This window comes from Micromys minutus (assembly GCF_963924665.1).
Source record: "Micromys minutus genome assembly, chromosome: 10".
Lineage (NCBI taxonomy): Eukaryota > Metazoa > Chordata > Mammalia > Rodentia > Muridae > Micromys > Micromys minutus.
Genome location: NC_137979.1, coordinates 43,881,561 through 43,901,129, shown reverse-complemented (window position 1 = coordinate 43,901,129; position 19,569 = coordinate 43,881,561). Strand labels below are relative to the sequence as shown.

Below are 19,569 nucleotides of genomic sequence, written 5' to 3'. Positions count from 1 at the left end.
CTGCATCTTGGGATCCTGATTGTCCCCAAATAGCAGCCAGCTACCTAATGAGGGGTCTTCATGGAAACACCACCAGTCTGGTCCTATCACACCCATCACTAGAGTTTATTATGACTTGGCACCATAGCTTTAGCAACCAGCCTGCTGGGAGCTGCCCTTTACCCCGGCTCAGTTCTTCTCAATAGACTGTAGATCCAGTTCACTGAATAAGGAAATAGAAGACATTTATTAAGCCTCTCAGAACCTGGATGAGCAGGGTGAAGGGATGGCTGTGATTCACCCCCACCGCACCCACCATAGCTCAGGGCAGCTGGCCGCAGAGCTCCTGCATACTTAAGCATAGATCTGGTGCTCCCTCTCCACAAAGGCCTGGAAGAGGCTGCCCAGCCCCTGGGGAGGTGGGGTCTGTTCACCAGTGAGCAGTCCTCTGAGAGTCTCCAGGCCTTCCTGCTCCAGGCTCTGCTGCTTTTGTCGAAGCTGTGCCTGCTCCTGTTGGGAAAGTCAGAGGTGAGGAATGTGGACCCTCTCCCCCAGGTAGGAGAAACCCAAGACTAGCTGAAGGTTTCACCTCTCCCCAGATCTTCTGCCTCCTCCAGGCTCAGGCCCTTTCTGGTTCCAGAATATCCAAAAGGTATTTTCCTACTTGCCCCTCAGCACAGTCCCCAGGGTTACCTGCTCATCCATCAGCCCCAGGGCTGCCTGGTGTCCGCGATAGAGTGAGTGTCGACGGTCCACCTGAGTCTGGAATCTGGGGAGGATCCGAGCAGGGTCCTGGGCTCCAAAAGTGGGGGACAACACCTGGGGGGCCTGGGACACCCCCACTTCAAAGATGAAAGGTTTGAATACCGACCTAATAAAGACAGGTTGAAGGACTGAAGTAGTCACGGGGGGGGGGGGTGTCCTGTCACGTCCCTGACCAGTATGTCCTATTCACCCCCACCTGGATGGATCTGGTGTGGCAGTGAGGAAGTGGATACAGGGCTTTGTGGGATCCTGGGGCAGGACGGACACCATACTGGCTGTGGTACGGAAGCCTCCGGAGTCCATGCAGATACCGCTCTCCTTGTTCCTGAGGATGTCCATCATCACCTCTGCTGTGATGCTACCTACCGAGGATGACGTGGGAAGGGCTCAGCAAACGGGGGTGAGAGGAACTCCAGCTGGGGTGCTGTGGCCCTCTTGCCCTCCACTCACAGACCTTGTTGGCGCTGCAGAAGCTCACACCCTGCCCGGAAACGGGCCTTAGCAGCCTCCATGCGCACAGGCTGCTGGGTCAGGGAGAAGACCTCTGCAAAGTCAAAGACGCCCTGCCCAGACCACCAACCCTGAGCTTTGGCATGGCTGCGGAGCTCCAGGTGTTCTGCTGAGATGTCTGTACCAATGCTCAGTTGGTTGGAAATATTCCGGGCACCTCCTGTGTAAGAAGAGGGACTTGTTTATCTATTATGGGGACATCCACTATGTGCTAGGCCCTAGGTGAGGTACTTAGATGACAGTTTAAACAAGTACAACCTGCCCTCTAGGGGCCTATGGTGATGAGGACACTGACAAATCAATCAGAACTAAATCATAGGGACAGATGTGACAGCAAAGTGGTAGCTGCTTCCATATGACCTTCTAACCACATGGAGATCCAGGAAGGCTTCCTAGAGGAAGGGGCAAGCTGAAGCATTTAGCCAGGTGAAGAAGAAAGAGTTCCTAAGTGGGTTCATTTCTAGTCCCCAGGGTGGCCCTCCTTAGCCCTCCCTGGCCCACCAGCTCTCCCACTGCCCAAGGCTGTGGAAAACAAAAATGGTAGTGTCCAGAAGTGGAGGGTGGTACCTGGGGAGGTCTAGGTTCCCTCTTGGAGGCAGGCTCTACGCTAGACTCCTACCCTGGATCCGCTGAGCAGCCCACAGCCTCCCAGCTGTCTCCAGCACCCACGCCTCTGTCCGATCAGCCAGTAAAAAGGTGTTGTGATAGCAGAAAGGCTCAGGATCCTCCCGGCAGCTGCCTCCCTGCCCATAGCGGTCCAGCAGGCCCGCAATCACGTGCACAGCCTCCTGGGCGGTACTGCTCCGTTCCAAAGCCAGCCTGACAGAAAAGTCAGAGCACAGAAGTGAAGCACACAGGTTGCTGGGACACCCATGTAACACAGCAAACCCAGCAGCAATGATGGTATTAAACAGTCATGCAGGCCAGGCCTGTAATTCCTCCGAAGGAGGGGAAATAAGAAGATCAGAAGTTCGTCGATAGACTCAGCTACATACTACATGATTTCTAACCTTAAAATGAACAGACAAAAATACCAAAGCAAAATGAAAACTCGGCTAGAGTAGTGGTGCACACTTTTAACCCAGCACTTGGGAGGCAGGCAGATCTCTGTGAGTTCGAGGGCAGCCTGGTCTACAGAGTAAATTTTTTTTTTAATTTTAAAGATTTATTTACTTTATGTAAGTACACTGTTGCTGCTCTCAGAAGAGAGCATCAGATCCCATTACAGATGGCTGTGAGCCACCATGTCATTGCTGGGAATTGAACTCAGGACCTTTGGAAGAACAGTCAGTACTCTTAACAGCTGAGCCATCTCTCCAGCCCTTAACAGAGTAAATTCTAAGTCAGTCAGGGTTATGCAGTGAGACCCTGTCTCAGAACATAAAATAAAACAAACAAACAGGAAAAAAAAACAATAACAAGCCAAGTTGGTTGCCCAACTCTGAACTGAGAATTCTATGGAAAGGTCTGGAACACTCTCCAAGGAAGAAGCACCTGAACCTCTCCCCAGGCAGACCTGCCCGGCATTCATCACTTTTTATAATCCGGAACTATGGAATGCTTCAGTTAACAAAAACAGTATTTAGCCGTGTGTTAGCATGCAGGCAAGAGGATCTCTGTGAGTTCAAGGCCAGCCTGGTCTGTGGAGCAAGTTCCTGGACAGCCAAGGCTACACAAAGAAACTCAGTCTCAAAACAAAACAAGTACTTAAAAAAAAAAAAAATCAAAGCACTTTAGGCCAAGGGAGGTTCTTTATCAGACTGTGAAGATAAGACTGTAGCCACCTTTGGAAGGATAAGGACAACGGAGACAAGCCCAATAGAACTCGCCCAATAGAACTCACGCATTAGGTGGGAGGGAGTGGGACGTTGAAGAGAGAGCCGTACTGTACCTGAGTAGATCCATACCCAGCAGGGCTTCCCTCTCCCCCACGGGCTCTTTGGTCCACACTGCTTCGTTGCCAATGCACACTCCAAACTCGTTGGCACCCATCTCAGCCCCCCACAGCCAAGCAGGGCGGCTCAGAATCACAGCATGTGTCTTCAACACCTGTTCCACCTCGATGTAGGTGCACTGGAGGTAAACAAGAGAGAGGAAGAATTCACTGAAAAACAATAAAAAGACCCAGAACTTACACTTTGTCGTCCACTTTAAATGGCCCCGAGGAAGGTCTTGGTCTCAGGTCACACATGAGTAAACTGAATTAGCAAAGGCTAACTGGACTCAAGGGTCCAGGCTGGTGGACTTGAAGTCCGTACTCTTTCCGCTTCATCTGCTCCCATCCCAGGAGCAAGAAAACGAAGGTCTTGGAATAATGCCCAAGCCTTCCAGCTCCTTCTAAGTCCTAACCCACCTGAAGCCGGCTCCCAGGGACGTGAGTGCCTGCTGGAATGAACACCACCTCCTGCACTTCATCTCGGGGTCGGTCCGAGTTCTTTGCAAAGATTACAGCTGGGATGGCTGAGGCCGGGGGCACAGAGACAAAGCAGTCGCAGGAACAGGGGGCATCGGGGCTCGACGACGCCATCTGCGAAGAAGTGGGGATGTTCACTTCCCTCCAGGGCCACCGCTCCACAATCTTGGCCACCGGTGGGGCCTAGGACACTCCCTCCCCCCACAAAATGTACACCCTTAGAAGACAGGGCCATTTGGCTTGGAGTCAGGAGACAGAGCAAACTCTGCAAGTTTAGAGCGTTGGACGGCTTTGGAATCCTAGTCCTTCCAGGCTGGCTGTAAGGATCGTTTCCAGGCACTAATGCTGGCTCCAAAAATCCCACGCTCCTGCGCATGCCCACATTCGCGATTCTCTTCCGTCCAAACCTTCCCAAGTCCTCAGTGCCTCCGTCTCTCACCCTCTCTGCCTCCAAGACCCTCAGACTCGGTTCCGGACGCCACTTCCTCCTCTTCAGGTCAAATCTGTTCCTCTGGACCCAGGTTCTCTGGTAGGTGACCTGGAAGGCCTTTGTCCCCGGGGGCGGGACCGTCACAGAACACCTGCAATGCCACCGTCTTCCACGAGGTTGCGCGCTAACCAGCAACCACCTTAGTAGAGCGGAGTGGCCTGGGTTTTCCCTTCAGGTTTATCGGATAAGAGTCATTAATAGGAGGTGGAGCTGAGGGAGAAAAGAAGCCCAAGTGAAAAGAAAGAATTCATAAAATAGCCAACATTTTTGTGGGTTCTGGAGTTTAAGGAAAAACTACCTGCTTCCTTCCTGACTTGAGGAAAACTGGGCAGACACAAGGCAGCATAGAGATACCTTTGGTATGGTATTGGTCATTTTACTGTTTTTGTTTGTTTGGCTTTGTTTTGTTATCGAGACAGGGTTTCTTTGTGTAGCTATGGCTGTCATAAAACTTGCTCTGTAGACCAGGCTAGCCTCAAACTCAGAGATCTGCCTGACTCTACCTTCCAACTGCTGGAATTAAAGGCAAGTGCAGCCACCACCCGGCTTTATTTTACTAATTAAAAAAAAATTATCTTTAGAGGCAAGAGATAGCTAGGTGCTTAAAAGCAATAGCTGCTCTTGAGAAGAACATGGTTTGATTCCCAGCATGTGCACAGTGGCTCATAGCTGTCTGTAAATTCCAGTTTCAGGAAATCTGATGCTGTCTCTGGCCGCCACGGACACCAGGCACAGATGTGGTTCTCAGGCACACATACAGGCAAAACATCTATACACAGAAGATAAGTTTTAAAATTTTGTAAAAATATGTGTGTGTGGGTTACGTGTAGGGAGGTACATGTGCCCACGGAAGCCAGAAGAGGGTGCTCTGTGATTGTGATGTGATTGTGAGCCACCTGGCATGGATGATGGGACCAAACTCAGGTCTTCTGCAAGAGATCAATATTCACTCTTAACTGCTGAACCATCCTCCTGGTCCCTTATTTTATTTTTCTTAACGATTATATTTTTATTTATTTCATGTATGAGTACACTGTCAATGTCTTCAAACACACCAGAAGAGGGCATCAGATCTCATTACAGATGGTTGTGAGCTGTGTGGTTGCTGGGATTTGAACTCAGGACTTCTGGAAGAGCAGTCAGTGCTCTTAACCGCTGAGCCATTTCTCCAGGCCCCCTCCCCCGCTTTTAAAATTTTCAACCTTAGATGCCATAGTTTATGAGCTGTCTACCTCCTGGTTGTTGTTGTTTGACATATTTTACAGCTTTGGCTTTGGGAGATTATCTGTGTGTATACACGTGTGCAAGGGCACACGACCATGTATGTGCATGTTTGTGCAGACTAGAGGTCAACACTGGATGTCTTCCTCAGTTGCTCCCTGTCTTATTCTTTGAGAACAGGGCCTCTGATCAAGGCTGAATCTTGTTGATTCTGCTTCACGGCTGGCTGGCAAGCTCAGAGAGCCTCCTGTCTCCACCGCGCCCGATGCAGAACTCAGGCCTTCATGGTCATGTGACAGGCACTCTATTGTTTAGACCCCTACTGACTGAGCTATATGCCTGGACCCCGTCCGTGTACCCCCATGTCACAAGGACACTCACCCAAAACCTGTCTCCAAAAACCCAGGTTCAGTTCTGCCCGATAGGTGGGTAAGAGTACAGAAAGATAATTTGGAAAGGACATTTAGACATTTCTAATTGCAAAAATGTGATACTTCTACCTTCTATGCACAGTGAGAAAGAGATCGGAAAGGAGAAACTTGAGCTCAGAGAGGAATACAGGGGTGTGGAGCTGGATCCAGACTTCTCGGGTTTTTGTTGTTGTTGTTTTGGTTTTTGGTTTTTTTTTTGTTTTGTTTTGTTTTGTTTTGTTTTGTTTTCAGTTCATTTTTCCTCCATGAGTCATCTCCGAAGTTGACACTGAAGAACATGCATGCGTCTTACTCGTGCTCCCATGACCTCTAGGAATTACTTCTAGGGATTTTATGGAGTCTGTGATACCTCTACCATCTTAATTGTTGCAATGTGTAAACACAAAAGCACTTGCCGTGTGTGCACATACGTGTGCATGTGTCCATGTGTGCACGAGCATGTATAAGTGTGTGTGCACATGCACTTGTACACACGAGTGCACATTCTTCCATTTCTTCAATCAGTTTCTCAGTATCTGGGCTGAGGATGTAGCCCAGTGGGCAGGGCATTTGCCTAGCATGCATGAGTGCTGCATTCAAACCTAGGCATCGCATAAACTGCACCCAGGAGAACACCGGTAATTCCAGGAGGCAGAGGGATCAGAAGGTCTTGAGCATCCTTGGTTACATAGGGAGTTCAGTGCCAACCTGGGCAAGCATCTCTGAGTCAAAATAAATTTGACTTTTCAGGTACAGATTTTCCCTCTCTTTGATTCCTTAGAACTTTTTCTGGGGGTGTGGGTATTTGTAAAAGGTGTTGATTTCTGCTTTCCCTTTTTGAATATTGTGATGTTAGTATATAGAAATCTCTCTCTCTCTCTTTCTCTCTCCCTGTTTTTCAAGACAGGGTTTTCTGTAAAGTCCTGAATGTCCTGAACTTGCTCTGTACACCAGACTTGCTTGGAACACAGATCTGCGAGTCTCTGCCTGAGTGCACATATTCCTTGTACACATATTACTAAATAAAAAGAAATCTCTAGAAAAAAAACATCAATAAACAGCAGTACTTAAGTTATCCGAATGGCTCCTGGCTTATGGCTGCCCATTCTACCTCACTGGGACTGCATCTTTGGAATTCAAATCAGGATAAAGCTGATGTTCTTCCTAATCAGCAGATACCACAGTCACCTGTAGCTCTGCTTCCAGGGTGTTGACGCTCTCTTCTAGTCTCTAAGGGCATTGCACACACGTGGTGTGCGTACATACATTCAGGCAAAGCATTCCTACACATTAAAATTTTTTAAAGAAATATTTCTTATTGTTTTCGGTTGTGTTCTATGACTTATTATTTGATTAGTTCTAACAGTTCTTTGGTGGATTTTAAGATTCTTTTAAAACCTACATTGCTAGTATGCTAATCTATAATGATGTATAGGATTAGTAAACACTTTAGAGGTGCTTCGGTGCGTTTCGGAGGAGGGATGCGAGGTCCCATTGTTTTATCCTTTCACCTCAAACCTCACTGAAGCTGTACCTACCCCATGAGGCGCCCTGCGGGGAAAGCAGGTTCCTCTTCTGCACTTCCTCAGATGTCCGCTGGGGGGCAAGACAGGCCAAGAGAGGAGGCGGGGGGGGGGGGGGGGGAGGCGGGAGGCAGAGCCGAAGGAGGAGGTGGCTGCAACCCCAGGCTGCCATCCATCAAATTTCCACTTTTGACTTCATTTGCCCGCCCTAGAGGTATTCTACTCTACTTCTCTGGTTAGGAGAGAACTCCGAAAAGTCGTCCAGAGAATCAATCCAAACATGATGATTTCCCTCCCTCCCAGCCTCTCCCGTACAATACAATCCTGCTGGGGTGCCACTTCTGAGGGGTCAGAGGTGACCCTGGGTTCCTTCAGGGGCCCAGGCCAGCCAGGCAGCATTGCAGAGGATCAAGCATGCATCAGAGCCCCACCAAAGGCCCCTGCTAAGAATGCAGGTCAGCTGGAGGAGTTGCAAGGGGAGGAGGGAGGGCCCTGGTCCTGCCCAGACAAGCCCAGCAGGCCCTACAGCTGCCCTCCTGTCCCTGGGGGCAGATATAGGGAAAAGGAGGGGACTCACTAGGTTTCTGGGGTCTAATTCCCCCAGAACCGGGAAGACAAAAGAGCCACCCTGCAGGAGAGCCTCAGGCAGGAGATCACAGGTAAAAAAAGACTCTGAACTGTTAAATCCAGCAACAAATGGAAACAGGTGTGTGCTGCCCCCCCACCCGCGTTCCCCCCACCAGTCTAGGTTTTCTCCGCAGCCCCTAAATCATCCTGATGCCCCTTTCCAAGTTTTCCTTAAAACCTTAAGGCCCCAACATTTCTCAGACGGGTGATGGGTTGGGCCAGTCTGAGAGCCAGATTTGGCTGGAGAAATTGGGTTAGGGGTCTTAAGGGATAGGAATCCCAAGAGTAAAAAACTATATATTTGAAGAAAAACAGGTTAAAGGTACATTGGGCAGGCAGAAGAACATGGTGACCAACCTTATCCTACAGAGACAAAAACAAATTCCCTGTCACCTTCCACACACCGGTCCAGTGGAGCCATGAGACTTTCTCTCACTGACGTGAATTAGGTGCCAGAAGTAGATGGGCATTGCCAGGCTCTCTGAAGAGAGTGAGTCCCATGAGGGTGCGCCTGCGCACACTTCTGGGCACACTGCGGTTGCGTAACCCTGGCAGGTTTCTAGCTTGGAGTAGTAGTAGCAACCTTTCCCTCCCGCTTTCCAGCTGGGCAGCCGCCCATCAGATATCTTGGCTGCCTTTCATCGCCTTGTCTCTGATAGGGATCATCCTGGGTGAAGAAATCTCTGTCAGTCACCCCCACCTCCATCACAGCCAGAGGGACAGGCTGACAGGCATGCTCCCATGGGGGGTGGGGAGAGGGAGCAGGAGAGGCCAGCTGTGACTTGGAAGGGAGGGGGATCTTAAGGGAGGTAGGACTTATGGGTAGAGTAAGGAAACATCTTAAAATTCCTCATATCCACAGATGAACACCATCGACTGTTGAACCAGAGGCAGCTGTTCGCTCCAGGATAGGATCAGATCCGAGCTCTGACCCAACCAATTGGAAAGAGGTGATGCTTGCCCAAAGATCTCCCTCTCCAGTCCTCACTGCAGAGGGATGGAGTCAAAAGTAGGAGGCTGAGCTGGAAGGTAAATAAAGCAAGATTGTGGTTGGTTGATGACTTTATTGTTGCATAAAAAACACAGGCCGTTTCTGCCTCCTCCTCACCCCCAAGTGGGTTCACAGCAGTTAAAGAAAAAAAAAATCCTACATTTTCCTCTAGAGGGGTTGCAAGGACAGGTAACTGAGAAACCTAGACTGATCGATAGCAGGGCAGGCAAAAACCTATCCAAGCCCCACCTGCAGACCTCAGGGTTCAAGGCCTTTGTAATAGGGGAGCTTCTGTGTGCCCCCCAATACCCCATGTAGGAGTTCCCCTAAGAATGGTCATTGGAAAAGGTTGTCTTGGTAGCACAGGAAGAGGGTGGCTGGTTTCGATGGGTGGAGGAGAAAGCATCCCACACCCACGGTGCCCTCCTTTCTCCCCCCTCTACACCCAGCCAGGCAACCTGCAGGCATGGCCAACTTTGTTCTTGCTTTCAGCCCTCTTTGTAAGAAAGGGGACCTCTGGCTAGGTTAACAGGACATGGGGAAAAGAGAGGAATACAGAAATAACCTTAATTTTAAACTACCTCAGGCCCCTAAGTCCCACAGGGAGTCACCCTGTCCCTTTTCAGGAGGAGGCCTTTCTACACACATATTCCTACCCAGATCCCAGCCCCTACTTCCCAAACAGTTCCCAGTCCTTGGACTGGGCTCCAGCATCCCCCATGGAGGAAGAGATGCTGTAAGTCTAGGCCCCAGGCCTTGGACAGGATGAACAAGATGGGGTCTCAGGAGACCCCAGGCTCAGTAGAGAAACACATACAGGCACACACACAGGTACAGACAACACACACATACACACACTCATACCCTAATTATTAAATAAAATACCCTTTGCTTATAACTTAAAAATCAACACACAGCTATTCCCTGCAGAGGGTTCTGGGTGGAGAGAAGAGAGAGAGGTCTGAGATACTCAAGGCCTCTCTACCTCAAACCTGAGATCGCCCCCCAGTCCCAGGATCCTGCAGTCAGCCAGGCAGAAGTCTACCCTCTCACCCTATGATCGAAACCCAAATGTACCTCTAGAATCTAAGGAAGGGGACAAGGAGACAGCTTCCCAGAATCCCTTCCATTGGGGAACAACTCTTCTTCACATGGAAGGAGGCTTTCTACTGGGAAGGATATGTAGCAATGGAGGGAACAGGGAAGGGTCAAGCTAAGAAAGAGAGGGACCGGGAGTCCAGACAGGGTCTTCCACTGTAATCCCTCTGCTAAGACAACTGGCCTCCCTTCCATTCCCAAAGTGAAAGCAAGGGATGGGGGACCTGGGAGTGGGATGGGGGTGTCTATGTTAACTCTAGAGCTGATGCTGGTGGCCGACTTCAGAAAACTACCTAGGGTAATGGATGGGAATGTGGACTACTGAGTTTGATTTCTTCTAAAGGGTCTAAGAGTTAAGGATTGAATTCGAGTTGAAAGAAGGGGCTGGCTCTTCCATTTTGTAAGAGGATTTCCCTGCTGGATCCCTCTCCTCCATCCTACTCTGACCTCCTGCTTACAGCTCTGGCTGCAGAGCTGAGCTGTTCTTCCTGGCTCTATCAAACTAAATCTGGAAGGGTTTAGAAGAAATTCACGGAAAGGAATTCTTTCTACAGTAATCACCCTCCCCAAGCTAGGGAGACAACCCCTTAAGGGGAACCACCCCAGGCTCCCCCCACCTCATCTCTGCTTTCTCTCAGGAAATTTTAGAGGGAGCAGCCCTGGAAGAGGGGATGAAAGAGACCTAGGCCGAAGGGGCGGCTCCGAGGCGCTTTTATGTCCAGGTTCCCAGGAGCTAAAGACGTGTCCAGACAGCTACCCCAACGCCCTGACCCAATCTCCATTTCCCTCAGCTCCCGGGACATGCCATCTCTACCGTCTGAACCCCTCCATATGGTAGGGGCGCTCCGTCCTAGCTCTTCAGCAACTCAGGGGAAAATGAAATAGTGAGAAAGGGAAGAAGCGAGAGGCGTGCTCAGCTTCTGGCAGCCTAAATATTCAAGCAGCCTCCCATGCAGCCCCAGAGACTAAAAATCCCCTAGCGCCCCTTTCCCGTCCCCCTCACCACCAATAAATAACCATCTTCCCCTCTTACTCAGGCCGCCCCCCTATAAAGAACGGCAGGGATGTGACATCCATGGAGCTCAGTTGGAGGACGCCGAGCTGCCTTCGGCTTCACGTTTGCCTTTGACCCCGGGGGACTCCACCACGCCACCGGCCTTGCCGTCGCCCTGGGCCGCCGCCGCAGCCTCCTCTTTGGCTCCTTCGTGGGTTTTCATGTGCTTGGCCAGGTGGTCGCTGCGCATGAAGACGCGGCTGCAGACGGCACAGGGGAACTTCTTGGTCCCGGTGTGGGTCTGAAGGTGGCGCTGCAGCTCGTCGGAGCGCGTGAAGCGTTTGCCGCAGAAAAGCCAGTTGCACACGAAGGGTCGGTCGCCGCTGTGCCACCGCAGGTGCGCCTTCAGATGCGACGTCTTGGCGTATGCCTTGCCGCAGCCTGGGATGTGGCAGTTGTGCAAATGCTTCTTCTTGCCCCCATCGGGCCCGCACGGAGCCCCGAGTCGCTCCGCCTCCAGGCAGTTGGGGCAGCGACACACGGTCTGCCCTGAGCTTCGGGGCACAGATCGCCGGGAGCCTTTGGGTCGGGCCGCGGCATCCAGACTGGAATCCAGCCCTTGGGATTCTGGTGCCGCTGCCTCCAAGGCCTTAGCCCCGTCGGGTGGCCCCAGGAGGTGCTGCCCACCAGCGGCTGGGAGGAGGTGGTGCGGGTGCGGGTGGGGCGGCGGAGCACAGAGTTGGTGGTCTCCGACGTATCCTCCCAAAGTAGGCTGAAGCGTCCCCGGGTGGCCAGGTGAGGTCAGCGCTCCCTGAGTATGGGGGAGGTCCATCCAGCTGGTGCTGGGATGAATGTCCCACCAAGAGCCATCCTCTGTGCCTGGGTGAGTCGGCCGGAACCACGATTCGTAGTGGTGTGACATGTCCGGCTGCAGGAGCTTGGAAAAGGGTCCCGGAGCCAAGGGACTGTCACTTTCCAAGTCCTCGCAGGTTACCCGCGAGGAGGCCCCTGGTAACTCATAGCCCTGTGAGAAGTCTACCTCCGGGCCCAGCGGGAGGCTCTGCAGCTCTCCAGGCTGCAGCGGGGAGGGGTAGTCCCCGGCCTCCGGGCTCGTGTGACCCTGGTATGTCTGGAGAGGCTGCAGGTCTAGACGCGGCGGTGATGCGTGAGGCGCGTCGGTGTGCTGGCTGCCCAGAGAGCCACAGACAGCGGTTAGCATTGCCGGGATCCGGGGTGGAATGAGGGCAGGGACGGTCAAGGGTACCTCAGGTGGGACCTAGAAGAGGCGAAGATGAGATGTGAGCAAGGTTACCTGCTTGCTTTCCCTTCTAACCCAGATCCTTTCCCAGCATAGTGCTCCTTCCGAGCCCCTATCAGGAAAAGGGGCGTGCCTCTGGGTGAAGACTACACATCAGTTAGAGCTCAGGAATGCTAGGAAGAAATAAACATAAACGTGAAAGTCCAGGTCAGGGCACAGGATGGCCTTTCCTCTCAGGGACCCCGCCCTTAACACTCAGCTTTTCCCGGGGTTGGGTTAGTCCCAATGCCACCGGAGCCATCTCCACACAGACCGTCAGGGCATTTCCCCCCTGCAGACTTGCTGCCCACCTATATGGACGATCTAGATTCGCCTTAGCCCCAGTCTAACTCAGAACACAGATGGTATAGGGTAGGATGGTATGCTATAGGTATGTGTTTGCTCTTCAGAAAGCCCAGAACAAGTCCTGAGCTTTTTTTTTTTTTTTTTGCCAAAGCCTGTCGCGGACTCGCTGTAACAACGTGGAAAAGCATTTAACCCCGCTACACTCTCCCCTGCTCCCTGACTAGCTTGGTTGACTTCACCTACTTCTTTCCCCTTCATATGAAGCTGGGAGGTGTGGGATTACCACAGAAAGGGATCACCCAGAGATGCTTGTTAGACACTCAAGAAATCTAACCGCAGCTCCCTAAGGGAGGCAGCATCAGAGCTTGAAGGAGCCGGGTATCCCTTATCCTAGAACTCAAGGGCAAGCGCTGAAAAAAAAGACGTATAGAACCCTCTAACGTCCAACCAAGTATTGAGAGCTACTGTCCGGAGCTGGCGCTCATTTGAAGAAAGCCGAATTTGGACCAGCGTTCATTTAATCATTCAGTCATTCAACCAACAAACACTCTGTGCAGCCCCCCTGTGAATCAGTTCTCTTTCTTAAAACATGAGAACCTAAGGCCCAGCAGAAACTTAAAGTCTGACCTGGGTGTGGTGGTGCAAGCCTTCAATCTAGGCAGTCAGGAAGTCGAAGCAGAGTTCCAGGCCAGCCTAGGCTACATCGCAAAAGAAGGAAGGGGGAGAGAGAGGTAAGGAGGAAGAGGGAAATAAAAGAAAAAGAAGAGGAGACGCTGCTAATGTAATAAATAATGTCAGTACTCAACTCAGGAGCCTGAGACAGAAGACTTCGCAGTGTGGGCTACGCAATGAGACCATGTTTCGAAAGGAGAGAGAGAGAGAGAGAGAGAGAGAGAGAGAGAGAGAGAGAGAGAGAGAGAGAGAGAGAGAGAGAGAGAGAGAGAGAGAGAGAGAGAGAAGAAAAGAAAACCTTACAACCTCCATCCCTTTCTCTACTACAAATCTGGGACCTGAAGGTCCCAGACTTCTCTCTGTCTCTCCCTAGAGCCTTGAAACCGTCCCTGTGTGTGGGCTGGAGCGAAGAAGGCGGATGATTTAGGGTCTTTCCCCAAGCAGGGCTCAGCTGACTCTACTACCTTCCGACTTCTTGATAGTCTGGTAGAGGCAAGGAAGAGGAGGACCCGGGTGCCTACTCAGGCTCTGGCTGCCTTACCACAAGAAAGGGACAGGATGAGGAGCCCCGGGCCGGGGCGGGGCAACCCAGAAGGGGCTGGGGAGGGAGCAGTGAGGCCGAGGACCCTAATAGCTTTTGGCGCATGGAAACTGCCCCAGGGTCTCTCGGGGGGATGGGAAGGCTGAGGTGACCCAGGCTGCAGAGGGGCCTCTCTGGACAGAGAGCCTAGCGTGTAATGGCCTGCCATCAAAGTTGCAGGAAAAGAAAGAGGAGCGAGCACATCGACTCCCCAGTTGGAGAAAGACTGTAGAGACGCCCTTAAGTTCCATTGGATCCGCTGCCTCTCCCGTTTCCCGGTGCCCAGGCGATGGGGACTTCCGTTCAAACAAGGTTTTCAATGTTTCAATCCTCCGGTTGTCCCAGTTGCTCCAGTTTCCCCAGTTTCCAAACTCCCTTGGTCCCTCCAGTCCCTCCCGTCCTCCCGGTTTTTCCTCCGACGGGGCTCCCAGCCCCTCAGATCTTTTAGGACGCCACCCCTCCGCAAGAAGCCAGCGCAGGCTGCGGTGTGTTTCGAGCGCCTTTCCCCCCCACCCAACCATCCCCGACCCCAGATCTCCGTAGGGCTCCCGAGGCCGCGCGGACCGGGGCTCCTACCTGGAGGCTGTGCTCGGGGTTGGGGCACCGCAGGCTGGCGCGCTACAGACGGGCTCTCATGGGCCCCGCGCGCTGGCCGGCTCTCAGTGGCGTGGGACGAGAGCCGAGGGCAAGCCGAGGCTGCGACAAGACTGGGCGATCCGCGACGGTGGAGGCAGTGAGAGCCGGCGGGAGGGCGGAGGGCGGGCGGGCGCCGGTGAGCGAGTAAGCGAGCGAGCGAGGCCAGCTCCGCCCGTGACTCACCGCGCTCTCTGCCTTCATCCTCTCCCCTGCGCTCCTTTTTCCCCCCTGAACCCGCGGCCCCGCCCACCTCACCTGCGGCCGCCTTTAACCCTTGCTGGCTCGGCGGGAGGCGAAGCCCAGCCCCGTGCGAGGAGGGGGCAGACAAGAGGGGTGGCTAACCAGGCCACCTCCCTCTCTCTCCCTCACTCCTCCCCGGTCTCCGCCACCCCGGAGTTAGGGGCTTGAGCTGGGAGGTTCCCCCCCCCCCGAGTTTGGAGACCCGTCCGATCTTATGGAAATCTAACCCGGAGCTGACCCAGTCCAGGTGGGGGGGATAGCGTTCAGATCCTGGATGGGACAAAGGACAGAGGGTCCTGGGGAAGCTACCGAGCCTTCTTAGGACACGCGTGGCTACCAGTGCCTTTGACCCACCGGTCTTAATCCCGCAGTGCTAGAATTGAGTGGAAAAAAGGAAACAGGTTGAGGACTAAATTTCTGTCCCGCCCACTCCCCAGGCCTAGGCCATGAGAATTTTATCTTGGATACACCGTTGCCCCCTCCTCCACCACCACCAAACGTCGAACTTTCCCCTCATGGTTTCCTGAGATCCTTCCTCTCTCTCCCATCACTGGCTTTCTGGGTGATCACCATGCCCTCAATGTCTTCCTTAGCTTCCGGCAAGCCGGGTACCACAGACGTCCACCTCCTAAACCCGCCACCTTCCTCCCAGTCCGGGTTGCTCAGCCTGCGCCTGACAGCCTGACACTCTGGCTGCCGCGGCGCACTGGGATCGGAGCGTTGGGCGGGCACCTGAACGGCCCTGGGAAGGAACATTTCAGCAACGGATTGAACAAGGCTTTTTATCACTGGCTCTTTCTAGTCTCAGCTCAGTATAAGATTAGAGAAAGGTCTTGGATGGTTTAGAGGAAAGAAACGCACGCATGCAAAGCCACATTCTCCTACATTTACAGCACATCCACAAAGCTACCCACCTAAACCACCTAAACGAAACTCAAGATCCGAATTGGTGGAAATTCTGAGACACTGCCACACTCCTAGCTCAGGTGGGTACCAGAGCCCCCTAACTCTCTGCCAGATTAGAAGTAGCTCACGGTCTTTCCCGCTGCCTTCCGAGCCCGCCGTTGACCCTTTATTACACGAGATTAGATTATGGTTGTTGGCTTTCCCTATGCACGTTTTACAATTTCCCAGAGTGTACTAAGTTTGAACTGATTTAATATTCTCTCTCTCTCTCTCTCTCTCTCTCTCTCTCTCTCTCTCTCTCTCTCTCTGCTTTTTGGAGCTGGGTCTCACTTTGTAGCCCAGGCTGGTGTGACTCAGTTGCTCATGTTGGCCTCAAACATACAGAACTCTTCTAGCCTCAACTTAACAAATTTGAGGATCACAGGTTCTCGATTGTTTACTCTGAATAGTTTACCTGCCCTCTCTTCCCGTTTGAGACACACTGAAGTAGGACTTTGAAACACCTTAACTGAGTCCGTGAACCTTCTGGACATCAATGTATGTGTCTAGCTTTTGCCATTTGAACACCTAAAACTGAAGTCCTTCACCTGGGGCTTTCCTGGGGCTTTCCTGGGGCTTCAATAAATTGTACCTAAAAGAGCAAATTCTGTGAGGTCCCTGCTAGAAACAGAATAAACCCTTAATCATTTTGAAAATAAAGTGTGTTCCGTATACAGAGTGAGGCACATTCACAAAGCCCCTTGGACTAGGAAGTCAAGGACCCAAGTACTACATCTGCTACCGTGGCACTCGGGGGTTAGATTATTCCTCACTTGACAGACCTTGGAAATGGAAGACACTTTTTATCAGCCCGGTTGACCCACCCAGCCTCCAAATCCTGACTAGTGGGGTTTGCATTCTCAGCTCACAGTAACCTCCAGAGTTAAAGGTTCATCCTGTAGGAAGCAGAGCCTGACCTGGGTGCCTACGGAACACTAATTAGATCCCTCGCTATCCCAGTCTCCCTTTGCATTTGTCTGTAGTCTGCTGCAACTACTGTAACCAGAGGTGTGTGGGTCTCTACCCCTCTGGGGGCTGCATATCAGATATTTATATTATGATTCATAACAGTATTAAAATTACAGCTATAAAGCAACAGGGAAATGATTTTATGGTTGGGGGACACCACAGTGTGTTAACTGTATTAAAGGGGCACAGCACTAGGGAGGTTGAGAACCAATGATCTACTGCTCTCTGGGTTAGGCAGGCATGAGATAAGACCAGTCTAAGGTCATCCATTTACAGGTTCTCCTAACACCACCCCATCCTGGAGCAAAGACCCTGCCTGCTCCTGGCTTCTGGGTGGAAGATTCCTGTGGAGGAGGTTCCACTTAGTCACTCCACCCCTCTGTTCTGCATCTCTCCTTCTCTCAGACATCCTAGACTTCATTCCCTCGGCTTCCAGCTTGTGACTCCCCACTTGCTGGATGTTTTCCTACCAAGTGGCAGCTGGTGGTCTAATTTTGACTTGACTACCAAGGTCACCCTAGCCCCTATTCTCATCCTGACTCAAAACTGAACGGAGGTGTGTTCAGGGCATGCCTCATTTTTATTTCTTTCTTTAATTCTCTCAAATTCTTTGATTTTCCAAAGTCTCTCGGACTCCTATAACCTGCCAGCCCTCATCTCAATTTTTTTTTTCACTATAAGTGATTCATGCTGTGCCTATAGTAGCCTCCTTGGCTGGTGTGTTCATCAGAAGCAGCATTTATTCATTTAGTACCTACTATGTGTACTCTGGGTACTCACTTCCCAAAAATACGTCTAATTCTCAAGACACACAACCAAGTAATTCTTGCTGTCATTCCCTCTGCACCTACGAGGACACCAGGGATCAAAGAAGCCAAATGCCCAAGATCACAGACATGTTAAGAGACACAAGAGGAAACTGAGTCCCGATAAGTCCAGCTCCAAAACCCACATTCTACCTGCTATTCTGTCTGGCTTCACTCTGACACAAAAAAAAAAAAAAAAAAATTTGTCAGAGTGAAAAAGGGGCTGCTCCTCTAGGTCCCCAAGGTGAAAGGGACAACATTCTTAATAGATCCCTTGGTTCAACGTACTGGCATCTTGTGTCTGGCAGGGTGAATTAATTGATTTACCTTGAATTACTAGAACAAATCGCATTCCACACACATGCCCCTTTCCAGACCTCGAGTTGCCTATAGACTATGAGGGGCTGGAGAGGTAACTCAGTTGGCATGGTACTTGCTTACCATGTATGACACCTTGGGTTTAATCCCCAGCACCAAATAAAACTGGGTGTGGTGATGAACATTGCAATCTTGCTGGGATGAACACTGGGGAAGTAGAGGCAGGGGTTCAGGAGCTTAAGGTCATCCCCAGCTATATAGTAATAGGCCAGCCTGGGCTACATGAAACCCTGTCTCAAATGACAACAAAAACCAAATTGTTCTAGCAATAAAAAAAAAATCTAATAAAGTACTGATAGGAAAACTGAACCCTTCAACAGGGAGACAAGTAACTCAAAGTTACCCAGCAAGTTAGAGGCAGAGAAGGGAAAGCTAGACTCCCTTTTTTAGTTTCTGGGTTCCTAGTTTCTCACTATTTCCTGCTACTTGTGTCTCCCAAACTTCAAGCCTGCACAGCAGCTCTTTCTTCTGTTACTGCTGACTCTTCCAGATTCCTGGAAAACCAGGCAGAGTCCAGATATGGGGTCATACAGTTTTATTTATTCTTCATTTATTTAGAAGACACTAAGCGTCTACTAGGGCCAAACACTATGCCGGGTACTGATTCATTGATATTACCAACTTGTCATTAGCAATTATCTGTTTTCTATCTAAAGGATAAGCCCCTCTTAGAACAGCAGTGTGTGTGTGTATGTGTGTGTGTGTGTGTGTGTGTACTCTGTATGTCTATTCATACTCATACTTTCTCTCAAATTGAAGTCCCCAGTCTTGAATCCCTACCCCACATCTTGCCCAGCTCTCAGCCCAACCCATTCCAAAGACTTCCCAGGGATCCTTTCTGGTCCTCCCCCCACCCCCATCTACCATCTATCTCCCTTCTTAAACTGAGAAAAAAGTATCAAGCTTCCCAGCCCCCTCTCTATGATCTCTTTAGAGTGGAGACTTGGTTTTCTTTGCAGAGGTCCCTGTGCTAGAAAGGGGATAGCCTCGCTTACCTGTCCATGGAGCCTGGAGCTAGCAGCAGCAGTGAGGGGCACGTGGGGTGACCGGAGAGGCAGGCTTTATAAAGGAGGCGACAGCAGAGTCAAAGAGGGAGGTGGAAGAACAGGCAGGATGCTGCCAAGTCCTCACGGCCTCAGAAGCTTTTAGGATAATCCAGGAAATAGTGGCCTGATTCTCATGGGGGGGGTGGTAGTGGGTGAGATCCGAGTCTCTCCAGGCTGCCAGGAAAGGAGGCTTTCAGCGGGAAGAGGCAGCTGGGGGTGGGGGCAGAGTGCTGCGCAGGACTTCCATCTCCAGGGTCCAGGGTGGACAGTGGGAGCTGGACCAAGTGGTACTTGTGGGATGGAGGAAATGAGCACATTGCTGAGGGGGGCATCGGTGGGCTGGAACTCTCTGAATCCCAGCCTCCCCCACTGCTGCCTCCCCCCACTCCTGCCTACCCGTACCCCGCCTCCCTGGGCTTTTGAGGTTTTTCTTCCATTGACTTGGACTTGGTGGGAAAGAAAAGAAGTTCTACTGCTTAAGACTCAAAATACACAACACACACACTCTCACACACACTCATACACACATACTTTCTCACACACATCCATGCAAACTCACTCACACACAAACATACACACTCACACACAAATACATATGCATACACACAAATGTACACACACACACACACACACACACACACAGCTCCAAGCCAGTCTTTCCCCAAAAGCTCCT

The 19,569-nt window shown here is 51.4% G+C and overlaps 2 protein-coding genes across 3 annotated transcripts; both read right to left on the bottom strand.

The window, feature by feature from the left end:
• Positions 1 to 143: 143 nt before the first annotated feature.
• Positions 144 to 4,205, bottom strand: SCRN2 (secernin 2). Of its 2 annotated transcripts, XM_080924301.1 has the most exons (9): positions 4,107 to 4,205; positions 3,608 to 3,781; positions 3,146 to 3,327; positions 1,874 to 2,073; positions 1,199 to 1,414; positions 941 to 1,106; positions 673 to 850; positions 296 to 489; positions 144 to 202 (listed from the first exon to the last, which is right to left on the bottom strand). In XM_080924301.1, the coding sequence occupies exons 2-8, from the start codon at positions 3,779 to 3,781 to the stop codon at positions 334 to 336; spliced, it is 1,272 nt and encodes a 423-aa protein (XP_080780427.1). In that variant the 5' UTR covers positions 4,107 to 4,205; the 3' UTR covers positions 144 to 202; positions 296 to 333. The 2 variants fall into 2 exon arrangements, with proteins under 2 accessions (XP_080780427.1, XP_080780426.1); XM_080924300.1 differs by lacking the exon at positions 144 to 202 and having other exon boundaries at positions 244 to 489.
• A 6,904-nt stretch (positions 4,206 to 11,109) lies between these two features.
• On the bottom strand, positions 11,110 to 12,240 carry SP6 (Sp6 transcription factor; the record flags this gene model as incomplete). Its single annotated transcript, XM_080923206.1, has 1 exon — positions 11,110 to 12,240. The coding sequence occupies one exon, from the start codon at positions 12,238 to 12,240 to the stop codon at positions 11,110 to 11,112; it is 1,131 nt and encodes a 376-aa protein (XP_080779332.1).
• Positions 12,241 to 19,569: the final 7,329 nt, after the last annotated feature.

Excerpts from the sequence above, each read along its gene's own strand:
- SCRN2 (XM_080924301.1), bottom strand. The coding sequence starts at position 3,781 with ATGGCGTCGTCGAGCCCCGATGCCCCCTGTTCCTGCGACTGCTTTGTC. Across the intron at positions 3,328-3,607 it reads TCCCTGGGAGCCGGCTTCAG|TGCACCTACATCGAGGTGGA; the intron begins GTGGGTTAGGAC and ends GTTTACCTCCAG. Across the intron at positions 490-672 it reads TGGGGCTGATGGATGAGCAG|GAGCAGGCACAGCTTCGACA; the intron begins GTAACCCTGGGG and ends CTTTCCCAACAG.